At 41.6% G+C, this 17,418-nt stretch overlaps 6 protein-coding genes across 9 annotated transcripts; 3 read left to right on the plus strand and 3 right to left on the minus strand.

Moving 5' to 3' along the window:
- Positions 1 to 88: 88 nt before the first annotated feature.
- LOC117572740 (peptidyl-alpha-hydroxyglycine alpha-amidating lyase 2) lies at positions 89 to 2,704 on the plus strand. Its single transcript, XM_034255816.2, has 7 exons — positions 89 to 382; positions 453 to 667; positions 784 to 982; positions 1,042 to 1,155; positions 1,215 to 1,302; positions 1,355 to 1,454; positions 1,513 to 2,704. Exons 1-7 carry the CDS (start codon positions 236 to 238, stop codon positions 1,814 to 1,816), a joined length of 1,167 nt encoding a protein of 388 aa, XP_034111707.1. The 5' UTR covers positions 89 to 235; the 3' UTR covers positions 1,817 to 2,704.
- An 11-nt stretch (positions 2,705 to 2,715) lies between these two features.
- LOC117572739 (uncharacterized) lies at positions 2,716 to 10,535 on the minus strand. Its single transcript, XM_034255815.2, has 8 exons — positions 10,273 to 10,535; positions 9,777 to 10,217; positions 8,584 to 9,382; positions 7,038 to 8,032; positions 4,727 to 5,518; positions 4,469 to 4,675; positions 3,387 to 4,235; positions 2,716 to 3,324 (listed from the first exon to the last, which is right to left on the minus strand). The coding sequence occupies exons 1-8, from the start codon at positions 10,279 to 10,281 to the stop codon at positions 2,716 to 2,718; spliced, it is 4,701 nt and encodes a 1,566-aa protein (XP_034111706.2). The 5' UTR covers positions 10,282 to 10,535.
- Positions 5,800 to 7,038, plus strand: LOC117572741 (protein angel). Its single transcript, XM_034255818.2, has one exon. It carries the CDS (start codon positions 5,949 to 5,951, stop codon positions 7,002 to 7,004), a length of 1,056 nt encoding a protein of 351 aa, XP_034111709.1. The 5' UTR covers positions 5,800 to 5,948; the 3' UTR covers positions 7,005 to 7,038.
- A 175-nt stretch (positions 10,536 to 10,710) lies between the features above and the next one.
- Positions 10,711 to 12,014, plus strand: LOC117572743 (39S ribosomal protein L43, mitochondrial). The gene is made up of 3 exons (XM_034255820.2): positions 10,711 to 10,956; positions 11,019 to 11,125; positions 11,525 to 12,014. The coding sequence occupies exons 1-3, from the start codon at positions 10,820 to 10,822 to the stop codon at positions 11,863 to 11,865; spliced, it is 585 nt and encodes a 194-aa protein (XP_034111711.1). The 5' UTR covers positions 10,711 to 10,819; the 3' UTR covers positions 11,866 to 12,014.
- Positions 12,015 to 12,916: 902 nt separating this feature from the next.
- LOC117572742 (tumor necrosis factor alpha-induced protein 8-like protein) lies at positions 12,917 to 15,171 on the minus strand. 4 transcript variants are annotated; one of them, XM_052005723.1, is made up of 4 exons: positions 14,897 to 15,171; positions 13,950 to 14,060; positions 13,509 to 13,801; positions 12,917 to 13,445 (listed from the first exon to the last, which is right to left on the minus strand). In XM_052005723.1, exons 2-4 carry the CDS (start codon positions 14,011 to 14,013, stop codon positions 13,170 to 13,172), a joined length of 633 nt encoding a protein of 210 aa, XP_051861683.1. In that variant the 5' UTR covers positions 14,014 to 14,060; positions 14,897 to 15,171; the 3' UTR covers positions 12,917 to 13,169. The 4 variants fall into 4 exon arrangements, with proteins under 4 accessions (XP_051861683.1, XP_034111710.2, XP_051861685.1 ...); XM_034255819.2 differs by having other exon boundaries at positions 13,509 to 13,804; XM_052005725.1 differs by lacking the exon at positions 13,950 to 14,060 and having other exon boundaries at positions 14,897 to 15,168.
- Positions 15,172 to 15,494: 323 nt separating this feature from the next.
- LOC117570595 (ATPase ASNA1 homolog) lies at positions 15,495 to 17,135 on the minus strand. Its single transcript, XM_034252338.2, has 4 exons — positions 16,842 to 17,135; positions 16,634 to 16,751; positions 16,120 to 16,560; positions 15,495 to 16,062 (listed from the first exon to the last, which is right to left on the minus strand). The coding sequence occupies exons 1-4, from the start codon at positions 16,952 to 16,954 to the stop codon at positions 15,724 to 15,726; spliced, it is 1,011 nt and encodes a 336-aa protein (XP_034108229.1). The 5' UTR covers positions 16,955 to 17,135; the 3' UTR covers positions 15,495 to 15,723.
- Between the last annotated feature and the right edge of the window lie 283 nt (positions 17,136 to 17,418).

A 17,418-nucleotide genomic window follows, 5' to 3' on the forward strand; every position in this document is an offset into this window, starting at 1 on the left:
TTGAACCACTGTGCGTACGAAGCGCATGCGTTTGCAATGAAAGCGAAAAGCGTAGGTGCTGTGCGTGTATTAACCATTGGCCCAGAGCCAGTTCAGTTATTGCCAGCTCAACATATAGACAACTCCAACAGATGTTAAGGCTGCCAGCCAAGAAAATCGACTACAACAAAACAAATTGAGCCAAAAGTGCAGCAAGCAGGTTACAAATTCACAACAGTTGAAAGCTCAGCTTAGAATGCGACGTCTTTTTGTTGTGGCGCTGATGGCGCTCTCCATGTGTGCTTTGCACACCGTCGATGCCAACCACCTGCCAGATGCAGCCTTAAACATCAACGAGCGCTTCTTTGACGAGGTCAGGGAGCTCATCAAACGTCGCATGGAGGTAAGTTCACACACATCGCTTATTATTTACCCCCTCTGACTGACTTTCATTGGATTTTTCGCGAGCGCAGAGCAAGCCGATGCCTTTGGCGGGCGATGAGCTGGCGCTGCAGAATCAACGCAGCTACGACAATGTGCCAATACCAGCTGCAAGTGTTCCAGTGCCTGTGCTCGTCGAGAATTGGCCCACCGATCAGCATAGCTTTGGCCAGGTCACAGCCGTCTCTGTGGATCCCGAGGGCAATCCAGTGATTTTCCATCGTGCTGACCGCTATTGGGATGTAAAGTAGGTCAACAGCTGCTGCTGTCCAGTAACAAGTGTTTCCCCTACGTCATTCGCAACAGTGTGTGGAGTGTGTGTATATCAAAATTGATTGCGCATTTTTTATTTGGCACTTGCAGCACCTTCAATGAGAGCAACATCTACTATCTCATCGAGTATGGACCCATTAAGGAGAAGACCATTTATGTGCTGGATCCCAAGACGGGTGCCATCAAGTCCGGCTGGGGTTCGGATATGTTCTACATGCCACATGGCATGACCATCGATGGCCATGGCAACTACTGGATAACCGATGTGGCCATGCATCAAGCCTTTAAGGTTTGCCCTAAATATGTTTTAATATATCATTATGTTATTTATTCTTGTGACAACTTTAGTTCAGACCATTTGAGAGCAAGCCGCAGCTGGTGATTGGCAAACGTTTCCGACCTGGAGCCACGTTGAAACATCTGTGCAAGCCAACGTCTATTGCGGTTGCCACAACGGGCGAGGTGCGTTAGATAACTAATCAATTTAGTTTAATTTAATTACTGTCCTTCATTCCTCGCAGTTCTTTATTGCTGACGGTTACTGCAACAGTCGCATTCTCAAGTTCAATGCCGCTGGCAAACTGTTGCGCAGCATTCCCCAACCACCCGGTGCGTATACGTAATGTGGTGTATAACACCTTACTAATGTAGACTCTTGCAGAATTCCTCTCGTTGCAGGTGCCACACGCCATTACACTGCTGGAACACTTGGACTTGCTCTGCATTGCTGATCGTGAAAACATGCGCGTCGTTTGCCCCAAGTGAGCTTGAAAGTTTAAATATTAAGTATACGTTTTGAAAACATAAAATTATTTGTAGAGCTGGTCTGAAGTCTTCGCATGGCGAGGGACAGCCGGCGGCCACCATCCAGGAACCAGATCTGGGACGTGTGTTTGGTGTCAGTGGCTATGGCGATATTGTGTTTGCCGTTAATGGACCAACTTCGATGTTGCCAGTGCGTGGTTTCACCATTGATCCCCGTTCCGAAACGATTATTGGACATTGGGGCGAGTTCAAGAATCCGCATTCAATTGCGGTCAGCGTGAATGGTTCGGCACTGTATGTGACGGAGACGGGCACCAATCACCAGACGAATCGTGTTTGGAAATACGTTCTGGCTTGAGGTCTTGACGATATCAGAGAACAAACGCGCACATCCACAACTCCAAAGGCACTTCCATATATGCGAGTGAGTCGACGCCAAGCATATCCCAATTGAAATCGTGAATAGTATGAATAACTATGCCAGCTGAATACATATTGCAAATATGCTCTCTGCATCATAATACGAAGGGGGCATTTAGTAAGTACATCTTCTTATAGAGAACCAAAACCATAAACACACCAATAGTGAAACAGGAATATATCAAATTTCTATGATTAAAAATGATGATCAATAGTAGTTAAATTATTAATGTACAATATTTAAGTATGTAAATGGCTTAAACAAACAATTACCACAACAAACATAACCTCAAAATTTATGTTTTTTGCACTGTAATGAGCATAATGGGAATTACAAAGCAGCTTAAAACTAATAATATAACCATCAAAATGCAAACAGAAACGTATAATACATACATTAACTAGGCACTTCGGGAGTATTTACCAAATGCGCATCCATAAATAATGCATATATTCTATATATATATATAAATATTTACTATCTAACACTATGTATTATATTGTAACCTGCACAAAACACATACGATTATATATATATATGTATAACTATATATGTATGGTATATCTATAAACTATTACAATATATTATAATAATCCGTGTAAATTATGTAATAAACTGTTGTTGTTGTTGTGCATGTAGTATAAACTACACACACCAAAAAAAGGCATATTCCGGAATGCAAAGTTCACTTTTAACGGAATTCTGGCGGCACCCAGAGACAGGGACTAGACAACGTGTGAAATTAAGGCAAACAGAAAACACATTAATTCCCTCCTTTCATTAAACAAATATATAAAATTCTTATAATAAATAATATGCAAAATATATATCAACTTCTAACCCTGCTTCAGCCAACGTCTGGCAAAAGTCAGCGCCTCATTCAATTGCTGCAGCCACTCGACTAGCTCTGGCTGTGTGTCTGCCGCAAAGAATGCCTCAGTGTTGGAACACAGCAGCTGAAAACTGCGCGCACGTGCACACAGCTCACGAGGAGCGACATCCAACTCCGACTGCAGACTTACTTCAAGCTGCAACTGAAGCAAAGGCGGTTCATCACACAGATTCTGCTCGTGCTGCCAAACTGAGAGACGCAGTCCATTCAGTGTGCACCAGCGTCGATTCCAGTTGTGTTTGGTGTCCTGCACATTGAGATAACCCGAGTGCTGTGACTTGGGCAGGCGCAGTTCAACGCGGCCACTTAACGCAATTTGTGGCATTAGATTCGAGGATTTCGTGTGTGATGTCAGTGGTAATTGCCAGGTGCGAGAAGTGCGCAGCCAAATCCTGTCGCTGGCCTGTGTTTCGCCAGCCATCACCAGTTCATAGGGTACCAAGTCACTGGCCTTCAGAGTAAACGAGGCGTGCAAGCGAAAGCGTGAAACAATCTGCTCACTTTGTGATGAACTGCTGGAAGAAGCGGAGCCAAGACTTCCACTGCCGCGTTTCTAAGAGAATGAATTACGAAATTAGTGAAAAGTACAAGTGAAAATATGAACTGTATTCTTACTAGCAATGCCTTTGGTGGCTCCAAAGACAACGTGGACACCTTGCGCAGACGCAGCATAAATATTTGACAACGCAACTCCAGCTCTTCAGCTGCTCCATCGCTGTAGAACTCAAGACCGCAATCACGAAAGATGGCAGCCCCATTGTGACACTCTATCGACTGTGTCGATCGTATGCGTCCTTCGCTTTCCACCGTGCAGATGTAGTAGTAGTTGAAGAACACATCCTGATTAACATCCGCCTTGATGGGCAAGTGCAGTGCATCGATAAGAAAGCACTGCGATTCTCTTCTCGCTGTTGACGTCGCTTCGTTGCCCACGATTGGCTGTGCTGTCTGTTTTCGCAGCGTAGTGAAGAGCAACAAACGTTCGGCTTCCACCATTTCCGAAGAGATCTCCAACTCGGGCAACTGTCGGCAAATGCTAACAGCCTGTGCCAGCTGTTCATTTGTGGACAACGATTCGTTGAGCAACGAGTCTAGATTGATGGCGCTATAATAGTTGCTGCTATCGATATCGCCTTCAGTTTGATTCGTCTGATCACGTGACATATTCAGACTGTGCGTCAGTCGCTGCTTCTCGGCTAGCAAAAAGTCTTTGCCCTTGCGATACGAACGACGCACGGCATCCTTCAACAGGCGATAGCGTGTCAAGGTGCTCATTGACAACAGATTGCTCTCGCTGGGCAACGTCTGCGTAAGCTCGACAAGACTGTGACCATGCATGACATTTTGAGACTTCCTGTTGTCCGGCTGCTGAGGTGTGGTTGGACAGCTGACACTGGCAACGTTTTGTTTGTGCACCGTCGCAGTTGGACCATCGTTTATATCGATGTTGAGTATGCGCGTGGGCTGAAAAATGGCGCAAGTCAACTGATTACATATTGAAACTATATACGAAGTAGTTGAAATTGAAATTATAGTTGAAGCAAAGAGTAAGCAGAAAGTTTTGTGTATATAGCCAAATACCCGCTAAGCTTATATTTGTAATGCTGTCTTTAAGCATGTTTAACTTGTGTACATGTGATGTGAATTGACAACAAATGTGTGTGTTAAAACTAATAGGAATCAACAAAAATCTCTACCTTAGTCGTAAAGTGTTGACTTTGCTTCTTTGGCGTACTCTGGTTATCCGATGAGGGTGGCGGCGGCTCCAACTGCACCGATCCATATTGACTCTGTCCACTGCTATTGGCGTCCTCAATCACATAGTGATCATACACTTCGTTGGGCATATCGTAGGAGACAGTATCGTCATCCACAACGGGAGCACTTTGAGCTTTGAGACTTGTCTGTAAATATTTAATGAGAGATTTGCCAATTTGAGCAAATGGAATACTTACATTTGGCACCTTCTCCAGTCGCATGTTGTCGTCGTGGTCCAGCACTATCTCGCTGCGACAAAGATTCTCCAAGAAAATCTCACTGCGTTGCAGCGATAGCTCCGATTTCGAGAGATTCCGATTCTTTTTTGGAGGCGAGTGCTGTTCGTTAATGTTATTCAATGAATGATGCATCGGCAGTGTCGGTTGCTCTGAGACTAGATTCCGTGATCTTAAGGTGGAGACTGTGTAGGAAGTATCGCTGGCAGGCTCATCTGGCAAGGGCATAAACTGGAAGAAGCTGCCATTCATCAGGGATTCCTGAAGAAATTGTCCCAGTGGTCGTGGTTGCACTGCAACCTTGACATCAACAGATCTTGGTGATGACTTGTTAGATTTTTGCACTGTGGCATAGAGTGCACTGAAATCCTGCACTGGGGATTCTGGGAATGGCTTTGGACGTGGTGTTATGTCACTAACTGTACCCGTGGCTGATGCTAATGACGATTTGGTTGGTGTTGGACCAGGTGTACTTAAAGGTGTAGCTGCTGATGTGTCGGCAGCTGCCGACGATGAGGATGTGGGTAGCTCAGTCTGCTTTAGCAGCGCAGCATTTCTGACATCAAACTGCGGGCTGCCGCTAATGTGCATACAGTCCTCCTCTATCTCGGAGTAAATGGGTTCTCTTTCATGAACTTGAGGCTGATGACGGCTTACCACCGAACGTTTTGTTCTAGTTATTGGTCCATCGACGCAGTCGAATCCGCCTTGTGTGCGTTGTCGTTGCTCTAAGGGCGCAAATCGGGAACTCTCCTAGAATAAATATATTAAAATTATATAGTACTTTCGATAAGCAAATCCCAAAAAACTTCTCTTAATGAAAGTTTAATAGGATCCGATTTTAAAAAGCGTTTAATAATATCTATAAAATTTCTTCGAAAATTATTTTTTTTTTTATATTTCAATTTATGGTAATTACGGTCCCGATAACTTGAGCAATTTTGAAAATCAGCGCCAATATAAACCATTTTACGCTATCGACACACGCGATACGTCTGCTGTCAATCTATCGATAACTATAACACATAAGTTTATCGTTTAGAACGCAGCGAATAACAACGCAAAGCAAATGCAAGAATAACAGCTGATTTTCACTTAACTCGCTAGCGCAGGCAGTTTTAAGCAGTATTATCAACAGAGTGACGCTTGTTGGTAGATGTGTTTGTTTTGGTGACATAAAGCGATGTCCAAATCCCTGCTCCGTTCATTAAAAACCCGCATACAAAACACACAACGCGGCCTTAGCATAGGCCAAAGACGAATAGCGCCCAAAATGGAACCACGCTACGATTACAATCGCAAATGGACGATGCCTGCTGCTGTCAAGTTAAAGGCGACAACAGAAAACCAAGCTGCAGCGTGTGGAGCGACAACCACATTCAAACTGATTTCATACAATATTCTCGCGCAGGATTTGTTAATGGAACACATGCATTTATACCTGGACCGACCACAAGAACTGCTAACATGGCATTCCCGACTGCAGAAACTACAGCGTGAGATTATCAAACTGGATGCGGACATTCTGTGTCTCCAGGAGATGCAACACAATCATCTTCCGCTGCTGGTGCAACGGCTAACAGCCAGCAGTGGCAAGCGACTGGAGTACGTATACAAGAAGAAGACAGGCAACCGCACTGACGGTTGCGCCATCATCTATGATTCTTACAAATTCAAGTTGTTACATCAACGGGCAGTGGAGCTGTATGATGCGAGCGTACCGCTGCTGGATCGCGACAATGTGGCGCTATTGGCTAAGTTCCGGCTGAAGCAATCAGAGGAACCCAAAGAAGTGATCGTGGCCACAACGCATCTACTGTTCAATCCGAGACGCAGCGATGTGCGCTGTGCCCAGGTCGCCAAGGTACTGAACGAGCTGCGTCACTTTGCAACCAACTCCACTACTGACAAAACTACGCCCGTTATTCTCACTGGTGACTTTAATTCCGAAATAGAATCTTCACCCATGTACTTGGCCCAAGCCCAAGGCACCGAACCCTCTGCGCTCAACTTTAAAATACTCGATCCGGGAGATTTCACAGCCTCAACGTTTCAGGACGCCTGGATCACTGTCGACTACATTATGCACTCAGATGCGCCGCATGCAAAGCACAAGCTCCAGGTGCTCAGCGTCTATTTGCTGCCCAAAATTGGCACCTGCGCCAACGCCGGCAACATACCAAATTACTACCTCGGCTCTGACCATTACTCCTTGGGTGCGGTCTTTGCCATCGTTTAAGTATTTGTAAATTAAAGGGTTTAGTAAACTTACCTGAAATGTGCGTGTTGCGTTCTCATCACTCGCTTCCAGCTTGGCGCGTATGCTGCTCAGCAAATACCCCATTTTGGTGATGGTCACATCCTGATCAATGTCCTTCTGATACGAACGATAATATGTTGCTGGTGCTGCGTTGCTCTCGCCTTGAAAGTTCAGCTTGCGGCGCTGGCCACGAGGCACTTTCTTGGGAGGCGTTGGCGGCTTCACTTTGCGCTGGAAATCAAAATACGCCTGCTCCGAACTGTCTTTGTACTGTGGTTGCTGCTGTTCCATGGATGGCGTGGTGATTGTTGCCGATGGCGTCGACTGAACTGGCGAATGATAACTGCCTGGCGGTGATTGAGATTGCAAATCCAGCTGCAATTGAGATGTGGATGTTTGCACACCAACAGTGCACAATCTGGGAGGCTGATTCGATTTCTTGGGCGACACAAAACGCAATATTTTGTTCTTGGAGTTGTTGAGAAACTTTTTCGATTTGTTGCGCAGCCCGCTGGGACGCTGCTTGTTGCCATTCCATGGCGAAAGATTGCGCCACTGTTCGCCCCAAATGAATTTCTGGCTGCTCTGTTTGGCATATTTAATCGGCGTATGCTTGTGCTGCATATTGCTTTCCAGATTATCGCTGACACCATCCACCGTATCAAGGGAGATCTTTGGCACCACAGGTACGGATTGAGGAACCTGCCAGCCAATGTTGTGGGCAACCTGAGGCGCTGGCTCTGGAGCGTGTGTCTTGAATTGCGTCTGCTTGGCGGCATCGTAGTTAAGCATATCATTGATTTTGGGCTCTGTCCAGCCTAGCATAATCTCCTTCATGGGCTTGTCGGACACTGTGCTCTTATTCCTGTTGCTGCTGCTGTTGTTGCTGGCCATGTGAATGTTCTTGGCATAGTGAGCTCCACGCTTCGATTCCACAACGCGTTCAATGTCGCTCAACGAAGGGCAAGTTGCCAATTTGGCCTGATGCACGGGTTTCTCCATTGCGGCTACAAGATCGAGAAAGATCACATGAAAATCATAAGAAAAGAGCTACTATAAGCTGTTGGTATAGGTTTTTGCATGCTTTATTCTCAAAAACAACAAAATAAAAAGATGAAAAAGAAAATAGTCAAATTAATATATAAACTAAATTTATTTGAATAATTAAACCTATTAATTAATTACAAACTGAATATTATTTGAAGCAAAAGGAATTAATATACTTTACTTACTTTTTATAGTTAAATCATTTCCTTATTCCTCTATTAAACTAATTAATATTCTATTTTCTAAATTAAATTTAATATTGACTAAAATTGAAATGTTTTATTAGGTTATGCAAAATTAATATTAGTTTACTTTGCCAATCTTTACTCGACTAACAAATGTTTCAGTTAAATTTAATTAAAAATACTTTATTACTGTTAAGAAATGTTTTAGTAACTCATAAAACGAGTAATTAAACTAACGCATACAAAATACTACCAACACCCTTTTTCTATTAAGTAGCTTACGCTCTAGAATTCAAACTAAACCGAATGTTCTACAATTCACTTACCCAATGGATACGATTTGCGATTGCTCTTCGTCTTGGCAGCTTTGTCCACTTTGGAGCTAGGTACCTGAACACCGTGCTTGCGCAGAAACTCATCCAAGACCCGCTCGGCATCTCGCACAGATGGCGTTGTAGAGGTCAACGATGATAATGACATTTTACCATCGAGACTCTGGTTGCTGCGGCGTGGCGGCTTTGGCGGCGGTTGCTCCACATCGCGAGGCTTGAAATTCACCTGTCCGCCATTGGAAAGACGTTTTTGCAGCAATCGACCTCCGCCACTGGAACTGCGTCTGCATTTGCGTCGCGAGGAATGGAAACTCTCGCCCGCCAAGCTGGTTGCTTCTGTTAGGAAGTCATCGCACTCCTTGTCCTCATCCAATGGTGTCTCTTGCTCGCTAATGTTGGAAAGTGGCGGAGCTGTTGCTTTGTACTCAATGCGTTCGGGTTTCGGCATTTTTTTGAGCTTCGATGTAGCTACCGATGATGATGTGGTTGTTGTCGATGCTGGTGATATTTGGGTTGAATTGGGCAGTTTCTGTTTGTTGACCCGCACTTCCGAGATGACACAATTGTCGCGCAGCTCTTGAATGATGTGAATAAGTGGCGCATCGTCGCCCACAGCGTGCAAACTGCTGACTGCGGTTAATGGTCTGCTATCCACCGATTTGTGACTGGCCACAGCAACTCCAGCAGCATTCTGTTTTCTATTCTCGGACTGACGACGTAGTTGAGTTTGAGGATTTCGCTGGCTTGGTTGAGGGTTGAAATTGTTTTGATTCGATTGTTGTGCAGTGGAAAGCTGTAATAAGTAAAGAATATTTAACTTTTAGAAATTAAAATTTAAAATTCTAGACTAGTCATATATAAGGATACATAAATAATAATAATAATAATAAGGAACAATTTAAGAAGCCTATACATATTCAAATATAATTACAGAATTAATTAAATAAATCATAATTAATAAAAATATACAGAAAATACATAAATCATATTAAAATGTGTGTTAAAATTGGATAGCGTCCTAGCTAAGCACTTGTTGAAATGCATACTAAGCAATTTTTAATGTTGAATCAATATTAACATAAATTTAAATATTTAAGAATTCGATTTATAGGAAACCACTTCAAAAGTATTTTACAAATTGCTGCCGCACTTAAAACTATATATAGAATAGCGGCTGGGGCGCTTACCTTATTAGCGTCGGCACGCCTGCTGCGCTTATGTTGCCGCACGTGCCACTCACGTGGCGCCACCGTCGAGCCGCAGTCGCCGCTGTCGCTGGTGAAGCAGTAGCAGAAACCGTTCTTGCATGGCTTGCCACGACGCTCCTGCGCCTTGTTGCATAGATTCTGGTTGATTAGATGTGCATCGGCAGCAACGACGCTAGCTGCCGTCTGTCGCTCCTCTCCGCCCCCCGCAGCATCGCGACTGTGCGTCGAGACGCGTCTGATGCGTCGCGTTCGAAACTCGTTTAGGCAATCCTGTAGGCTGAAAGAGCTGGTCGAGCCCGAATCCTCATCTTCCTCCTCCTCCTCCTCTTCATCATCATCACCATCATCTTCCTCTACCTTCTTCTGCTCCTCGTATTCGTCGAAGTCGACAAGCTTGGGGTACTTTGAACCTGCAAAAGTCTGTTGATCTCGTTTGTTTACATTGCATTCGCCATATTTGTTTAATTTCACTTACAGTGGCCATCAAATCGAATTAGTTCACGCAATTAATGCAATCGATTGTTGCTTCACTTTCCATTAACACGTTGCACGTTTTCTAATTCTCTCTTTTTATGCTCCACATAGAAAATCTCAAATGAAAAGCGACGCGACGCTGGCTGCATTTGAATTCACGCATTCCCTTTTGTGCCGCTTCTTCGCCGTTATCAGCGCTCAGCTGTAACAGGGTTGTTATACTGGCTTGCTTGCACAGTGTCACAAAACCACATCGAACTGTTTGTAAAAGTTGTTTTACAACTACAATAAAAGTAGATTATGATAACATTCTCAAAACAATTCCATTTATTTAAACTACAGCAACGGAAAGTATAGTTTTTACGGTAATACGTTAATATTTTAAATAAATTATTTTACGTAAAATTATCGATAATTTAACAGCCCTGTCTAACGCAAAGCTATCGAAACAGCTGATTTCAGTCGCGGCGTGCGGTTACGTCGGTCTTTTCTTGTTACGAAAATTGAAATTACAAATTTTTGTATTAGATACAACATAAATAAATACAATGTCAAATAGTCATCTGTTTCTCAAGTCTGGTTTTCCGCGTGCTCCCCTTCAAAATGGACTGGGACGCTATGTTTGCCAGCTGCAACGCATCACATTGAAATTCTGCAAGAACAACGGTTCCAGTCGAGGCATGCGGTAAGTAAATAAATAAATAGTACAAAACAATCTGTGAGTTTACAACTACTACTACTATTTAGTGATTTTATTGAAAACCATCTGGTTGACTTTGCCAAAGAGAACCCTGGAATTGTTGTCTATGTAAAGCCGCGTCGCCATCGTACGCCTGTTTTAGTGGCTGAATACTGTAAGTACTTTTTCTATTATACGAGTATATAGAGAATAACTAACGTAAGTTTAAAGAAAGATAAACAAAAATGTATATTGAATAATAAGTATGACGTTAATAAATCATTTTAAGGACAACATAATGTTACTAGAAGAAATTCGATCATGAAGTTAATCTTGCTATCGTCACTGACTGATTTTACTCACATATTTTTTTCTCACTGATTGACTAAGATCAAGAATAGTTTAGTTTAATGTTTTTTTTCTGAAATTCCGTCTTAAAATTATCAATTAAAATTATTCCAAGCAATGGTTCTTTAATTTAAGTATATATTTCTTAACATGTATTTCAACCAATGCTCAACGAAACCTCAAACCACACGCCGTTTATTAATAAACTATTAATTTAATATTTTAGTGAATGGACAACGTGAGTGGCTGAATTGCCGTAACAACAGCCAGTCTGAAATATCCAAGTGGATTGACCTCCTCAAGACACAGAACGGCAGCTCAAGTTCGCTGCGCCTGCGTAAAATGTGGCACACAGATGTACCATCCATTCAAGGACCTTGGACACCGTTTCTGCTGCGTTCGCCCGAGGCCCAGAATCAGACATATCCCAGTCGAGAAATTTCCACTCCACTCGATGTGCCACAATCGGCGACTGAGAAGCTCATTGAACTGTTCAAACAACAAAAACTGGAGGCTGCTGGCGAAGGAGGCGTCGATGGGGTCTTGGAGCAAAAACGCGCTGAATAAGATTGTTAAGCATTAATGAGTTGAGATAATAATAATAAGAGTTTTAGTTGAGTTTTGTAATTATAATTTGTTGCTTTTTTTGTATTATAAGAAAGTCAACATAAATTTGTTTTCTAAACAATAATAAATACATGTTTTAAAAACCTAAACAGCTATAACTTGAATCCCACAAATTGTTGTAATATCGAAAATTCTTATTTATGTATGTGCCACACGTTTATTCAATTGAACAGTTTTATTGTCCCGTTCAGAATAATGATATATCTGGTTGCACATCGTTTTGAATGTTGTGTCGTATCAATTTTTTGATATGTTCAGGGTACATGATGAATATCGGTTAGAAAACAATAATGGAATATCATAAATAATGCTTAAGGTTATTGACCCTCATGGCTTTTGTTTGACTAAGAGGCTTGGAATACATACATACAATAAAACTGGTTTTCTAAACGGTTATTGAACTTAATACAAACATAAACTCTCAAGATTGTGTGTGTTAAACGATTAACTAACAATTTTATCAATTTTGCAAAATTAAAGTGCGTGCAATTTGTAGCACGCAATTGAAATAATAGGATAACTCTTAAGGAGATCAGCATAATTGGAGAATTAAGTACATGAATATATACGAAGTGAAAGCGTATACATACTTATATATTTTATAGGTTCCTTTATGTCAAGAGCGAGTATATAATAGTAATTGCATTTGGAGAGCGAGTTTCGGAGTATCAAAACAGACAAAAGTATCAAACATTCAATTGTGCATTGTGCAAATGCACAGACAATATTTAGACAGACTTTTTTTTTAGACACTTAATATAGTTTGAGTACAATTACAATTACAAATACAAATACAATCAACGACGACATGCACATTGATAAAAAAGCAATTTGCCTTTTGCTTTTTGGACATTATACATTGTGAGTTTTTGCTTTTGTGAATTCCTTTGGCGAAATGCATTTTACTTAAACCTAAACGACACAAAAATGTTAACGATTTTCAATTACGCAAAGTGTTAACATTGTCTTAAAAAATAAATCAATTTGGACGTGTGTTTTCTCGACTCCTACTTAATAAATGTTAATATAGAGTGATATCACCAATTCAATTAAAAATAATCATTGTTGTCTAAAGAGTGTTGTTGTTCTTTTGTTGTTTTCCACACCATTTGGTAGGCAAAGCATTTGTTGCTCTCAACTAGATGTTAGTATCTCATGTTGTGTGTAGGATATCCTGTTTGTTTTTGGTTTGATAATAGCCCCTCATCATTCCATTAGCTTGTACTGCGTGCAATTTTCTTTGCTCATATGTCGCCCGTTTCCATGGCCGAGTTAATATCCGCCACAATCTTGCCCATAACCTCACGATATGGTGAATCTGGTTTAAAGGCCGTTTCCAACAGCACAGCGTCGCCAAAGAAATCAAACACCTCATCGATGCGGCCCAGCGATTTATCCGTTAAATGTGGCTGCACAATGGACCTGAGCGCCACATGCGAGTCCTGTATGGACTTCTGCAGATATGCCAAATCAAAGGTAAAGTCCACTTCATAGAATGATATGATGGACAATTGCGTGTTCTGAAAGTGTTAAATTGTTAAATTAATTCTTCTTCAGTTAAGTGAATATATTAGGATTGTTACCTGAAACTTGCGCTTAAAGATTTCCGCATTTTGCAATTCCTCGGGACTAAACTGATTATTGCGGTGCAGCACTCCGATTTTAATGACAATTTTGATGATGTTTTTGATGAGTTTCTCAGCGCGCGCCTTGTTGCCAGTATGCATCTTACAGAGCTTGTACAAATTATCCAGCAGCGAAGCCGTTGTGCCGTCAATAAAGGTTTTCGCTATGTTTTTCGTTGCCATGCGTGAGAGTATTTTCTTTTGAGCGCGTAATCCGATATCGTGCGACTTGAACACATTGTCCGCCATGACTGCTATAAGAGTGTTTTGCAATTGAGTCAAATGAAGCAAAGCCAACTATTTACATTGCAAATGTAAAATGTAAAATGAAAAGTGAAACCATACAACTAAAGATCGAACCAAACGCAAAAGCAGAACTCATATCAAATTAACTTTTACCTTCCAAATTCCAGTAGTCAACACTCCAGAGCAGAAGGCTCTGTCTCAATCCAGCGACAGACATTTTGCTGTATCTTTATCTGTTACTCTATAATGTATCTGTGTCTGTATCTGTATTTGAGTGGCATCAATCCGGTAAGCAAGCAGTTGATAAAGTCATAATTATAAATATTAATACACAATGATGATAGCCAATGTCAACTCTGCCGATAAAAAGACCTACGCTGAGCTGTACTTCTTCAAATACGTCGTCGAAAACAAAACACAAAACACAAAAAGATAGCGTAACGTCAAGTGAGTAATGACGACTGCAGAGTTGCTTTCGTTTTGGGGCCATTCTAACGGCATACGTGTTGTGGCCATAAATGGAGTTCTGAGGCGACACCACTGCCCGTTCTGTCCGTTAGACCAATTCAATTAAGAAAAGCACATACTCCCCCACATGCATATTCAAATATTCGTGCATAGTATATTCTGTTTGTAAGTCGTACCATGACATGGCAGTGCAGGAATGGCTTAAGGTCACGCGACAAATTCGTTGATATGGCGGCCTAAAATGTTGGAATCGAGCGAGCGAGTGACGCAGTCCCAAGGACAAAAGGGGGACCGGATGTGGTGGAGAGAGGAAATGCGGCGGGGAAATGCGGAAACCAGCGAGTGGAATTCGTATAGAAATCAAGCGACTGACCAACTGAATGACTGTTGTCCAACATTATCGTTATTTCATTCTTACTGTATGTGTGCGTTGTCATTGTTGTGAGGGTTATTATTATTTATGTATTACACATTGTGGTCTTGTGGGGCGATAGTGGGTGATTTATTTGTGTATGGAGCGCTTTTGTGTTGTATTATTGATCGCAACAACCGCATACATTCATTCACACATTCCGATATACGCACGTATGTACATAGAGCTCGACTATGGCTTTGGCGCTCAATTAACTCACCTGTGACTCTTCGTTGTTGTTGTTGCTGTTGTCCTAGACCCTCGTCAAATATCCTTGAGAATTGAGTGTTCTGGGTGCGGGGGTTTTCGCAGTTTATGGCAGCAAAACAATATGACTTTTCGATTTGCCAGCTTTTTAGCTTAACTAAATTGGAAATATGTGCAGCGGATCATCTATCGAGGACTGAAAACAACGAGGAAAACAAAAACACGAAAACTGTGCAGCAGCAAATAAACGACGCAAAATGAAACTGAGTGATGACAAAACGTCGATATATTGGAATTTTAAATTAGAGCCATTGATATCGTTTAATATATAGTATCGGAATCTCCAGCACTGCCAACTATCTTTACAGCAAACGCTGGCTGCCCTTTTGCATATCGATAAGTTACAGCTGTTTGTCGGTAATAGCAATGTGACCATTTAAGGCATAAATACTTCTTTGGTATAAAAATATCGTTATTTTGAAAGTGACGCACAGTGGTGCAAACATTTTTAATCAAATGAAGAATTCAAATAATTTAACTGACTCGATAAACTAATAGATAAGAAAATAGTGCATCCACCAATATAAGTAGAAAAAAGACATAATGATGAATTCCTATAAAACTTGTTTATTCAAAATAACATAGGTTTTTCGATCTTAATTCAGTTTTTCTTGCAAAATGTATTGCGCAAAAAGTGAAATTGTTTCTTGCAGACAGCACAACTTGGCTAAGATCTGTAGCTTATCTGGCGTATTTAGAATTTATTTCACCCCCACAAACGTATTCACAATAAGTTCTTCAGAAGCTTAAAACTACAGCGCACCTAATCGACGGCATTCTCTATTTGTTTGCAGATGCGTTGGGATTGTAAGGTATCATAAGGTTCTCTGAGAATGATTTAATGCTGTCTGGTCCGCGAACCTCCTTTTCCAGCAGAGGCAGCTTTGTAACATGGAAGTCCTCATATAAGTCGGCAATCTGGTCCAAGTATTTCTCCTGTATCTTGAAGCGGGAGGCACACATGCTACACGAGTTGTGGGATTTTTCCAGGAATAGCAATTGATTGACAATAATGTTGTGTACATCGATGCCACACTTGGTCAACTCCTGCACTAAACGTTCGGTCTCATACAGCGAAAAGAACTCGGCAATGCAGACACAAACAAATGTGGTTTGATCCTGAAAAAATACATCTATAACAATCTGATTCTAATTGTAAGGATTCTGAATGCTTACCGGGTTCTTGAACTGTTCGTTCACTTGGGTGATGATCCGCAGCATGTCATCGAGTTTTTGTGACAAGGTGTCTGCATTGACATCAGCCATGCCCAGCATGGATACAAATTGCGTCAACATAGGCGCCAGCTTCATCTTTAAACGTAACAATTTGCCCAATCCCTTCTCCACAACCTGCGGAAAGGCAATCAGACGCAGCGTGTGTCCCGTTGGTGCCGTATCAAAGACCACAACGGAGAAATTCATGCCCTTCACCAGCTTCATGACTTCGGCATAGCTCATCGCCTCATCAATACCGGGGAGAGCATTGATCATCTCCTGCATGACGCCCTTGCTGACACGTAGAGCTTCGTTCTCGCCATCGAAATATTCGTCAGGCAGCTCGCCGAGACCCGCATTTGGATCTATTTCCATGGCGAACAAATTATCAAAGCCATTAACCTGCATTTCAAGAAAAATCAACAATATTTAGTATATAAAAATGCCGCAACATGACTTTCATTTTGTTTAATACCTTTGTCGGCACCTTGGTAAACTTCTGATCGAATGCATCGGATATATTATGTGCCGGATCTGTGGAAATGATGAGCACGGATTCGCGTACTTTTGCCAATTGGACTGCCAGACTGGAGCTGAAAATTAGTAATTGGATTTTTCGTAATATTAGTAAAGCTTTCTTGTTGTTGTTTGACACGACTTATCTCTCTTTCGCACACACGCACCTGCAGGTTGTTTTGCCTACACCGCCTTTGCCACCCACAAAAATCCATTTAAGAGATTCCTGTTCTACAAGATTTTGCAGACTTGGCTCTAAGGGCGGTAAATTGTCGACCATATTGTAATATTCTTCGTGAGACACGTAATTTGTTTGTGTAAAATTCTAGGTAAGTTTTCTGGTGCCGTATAGCGGCAGCGTGACCGCAGGTTCAATTTTAAAATATACCAAAAAATGGATTTTCCGGTTAACTAGTAGTTTACTACCGCAAAAAGCTCTAGCTATTTATCGGCCTACCGACACACCGACTTTAACCGTAAAATAATAATTCAATAATGAATGTCAGACGTTACTAACAAATATACTTGTTATTTAAGTTTGTTACTCGTGTAAAGAACAAAATATATTGTTACAATATGGCGCTAATAATGAATTTATGAATGCAATTGAGCACGGCTCTCTTGAAAGTTTTTTACATTATGTGAGTGTTGGTCAAGGTCTTAAATTGTTGTTTTAAATGTTGGTTTCCCGGTTCCAAAGTGTTTTTGTTTTTAAAGCGAATCCACATTTTAAATAATAATAAA

Source organism: Drosophila albomicans, chromosome 3 (genome assembly GCF_009650485.2).
Source record: "Drosophila albomicans strain 15112-1751.03 chromosome 3, ASM965048v2, whole genome shotgun sequence".
Classification (NCBI taxonomy): Eukaryota; Metazoa; Arthropoda; class Insecta; order Diptera; family Drosophilidae; genus Drosophila; species Drosophila albomicans.

Coding starts and splice junctions, on each gene's coding strand:
- LOC117572740 (XM_034255816.2), top strand. CDS start 236: ATGCGACGTCTTTTTGTTGTGGCGCTGATGGCGCTCTCCATGTGTGCT. Junction 983..1,041: donor CCATGCATCAAGCCTTTAAG/GTTTGCCCTAAA, acceptor TGACAACTTTAG/TTCAGACCATTTGAGAGCAA. Junction 1,303..1,354: donor CAGCATTCCCCAACCACCCG/GTGCGTATACGT, acceptor AGACTCTTGCAG/AATTCCTCTCGTTGCAGGTG.
- LOC117572741 (XM_034255818.2), top strand. CDS start 5,949: ATGTCCAAATCCCTGCTCCGTTCATTAAAAACCCGCATACAAAACACA.
- LOC117572739 (XM_034255815.2), bottom strand. Junction 9,383..9,776: donor GGCGTGCCGACGCTAATAAG/GTAAGCGCCCCA, acceptor TACTTATTACAG/CTTTCCACTGCACAACAATC. Junction 4,676..4,726: donor GACTGGAGAAGGTGCCAAAT/GTAAGTATTCCA, acceptor AAATATTTACAG/ACAAGTCTCAAAGCTCAAAG.
- LOC117572743 (XM_034255820.2), top strand. CDS start 10,820: ATGTCAAATAGTCATCTGTTTCTCAAGTCTGGTTTTCCGCGTGCTCCC. Junction 10,957..11,018: donor GGTTCCAGTCGAGGCATGCG/GTAAGTAAATAA, acceptor ACTACTATTTAG/TGATTTTATTGAAAACCATC. Junction 11,126..11,524: donor TGTTTTAGTGGCTGAATACT/GTAAGTACTTTT, acceptor TTAATATTTTAG/TGAATGGACAACGTGAGTGG.
- LOC117572742 (XM_034255819.2), bottom strand. CDS start 14,013: ATGTCTGTCGCTGGATTGAGACAGAGCCTTCTGCTCTGGAGTGTTGAC. Junction 13,805..13,949: donor TGACTACTGGAATTTGGAAG/GTAAAAGTTAAT, acceptor ACACTCTTATAG/CAGTCATGGCGGACAATGTG. Junction 13,446..13,508: donor TCTTTAAGCGCAAGTTTCAG/GTAACAATCCTA, acceptor TAACACTTTCAG/AACACGCAATTGTCCATCAT.
- LOC117570595 (XM_034252338.2), bottom strand. CDS start 16,954: ATGGTCGACAATTTACCGCCCTTAGAGCCAAGTCTGCAAAATCTTGTA. Junction 16,752..16,841: donor GTAGGCAAAACAACCTGCAG/GTGCGTGTGTGC, acceptor ACTAATTTTCAG/CTCCAGTCTGGCAGTCCAAT. Junction 16,063..16,119: donor ACGAACAGTTCAAGAACCCG/GTAAGCATTCAG, acceptor GTATTTTTTCAG/GATCAAACCACATTTGTTTG.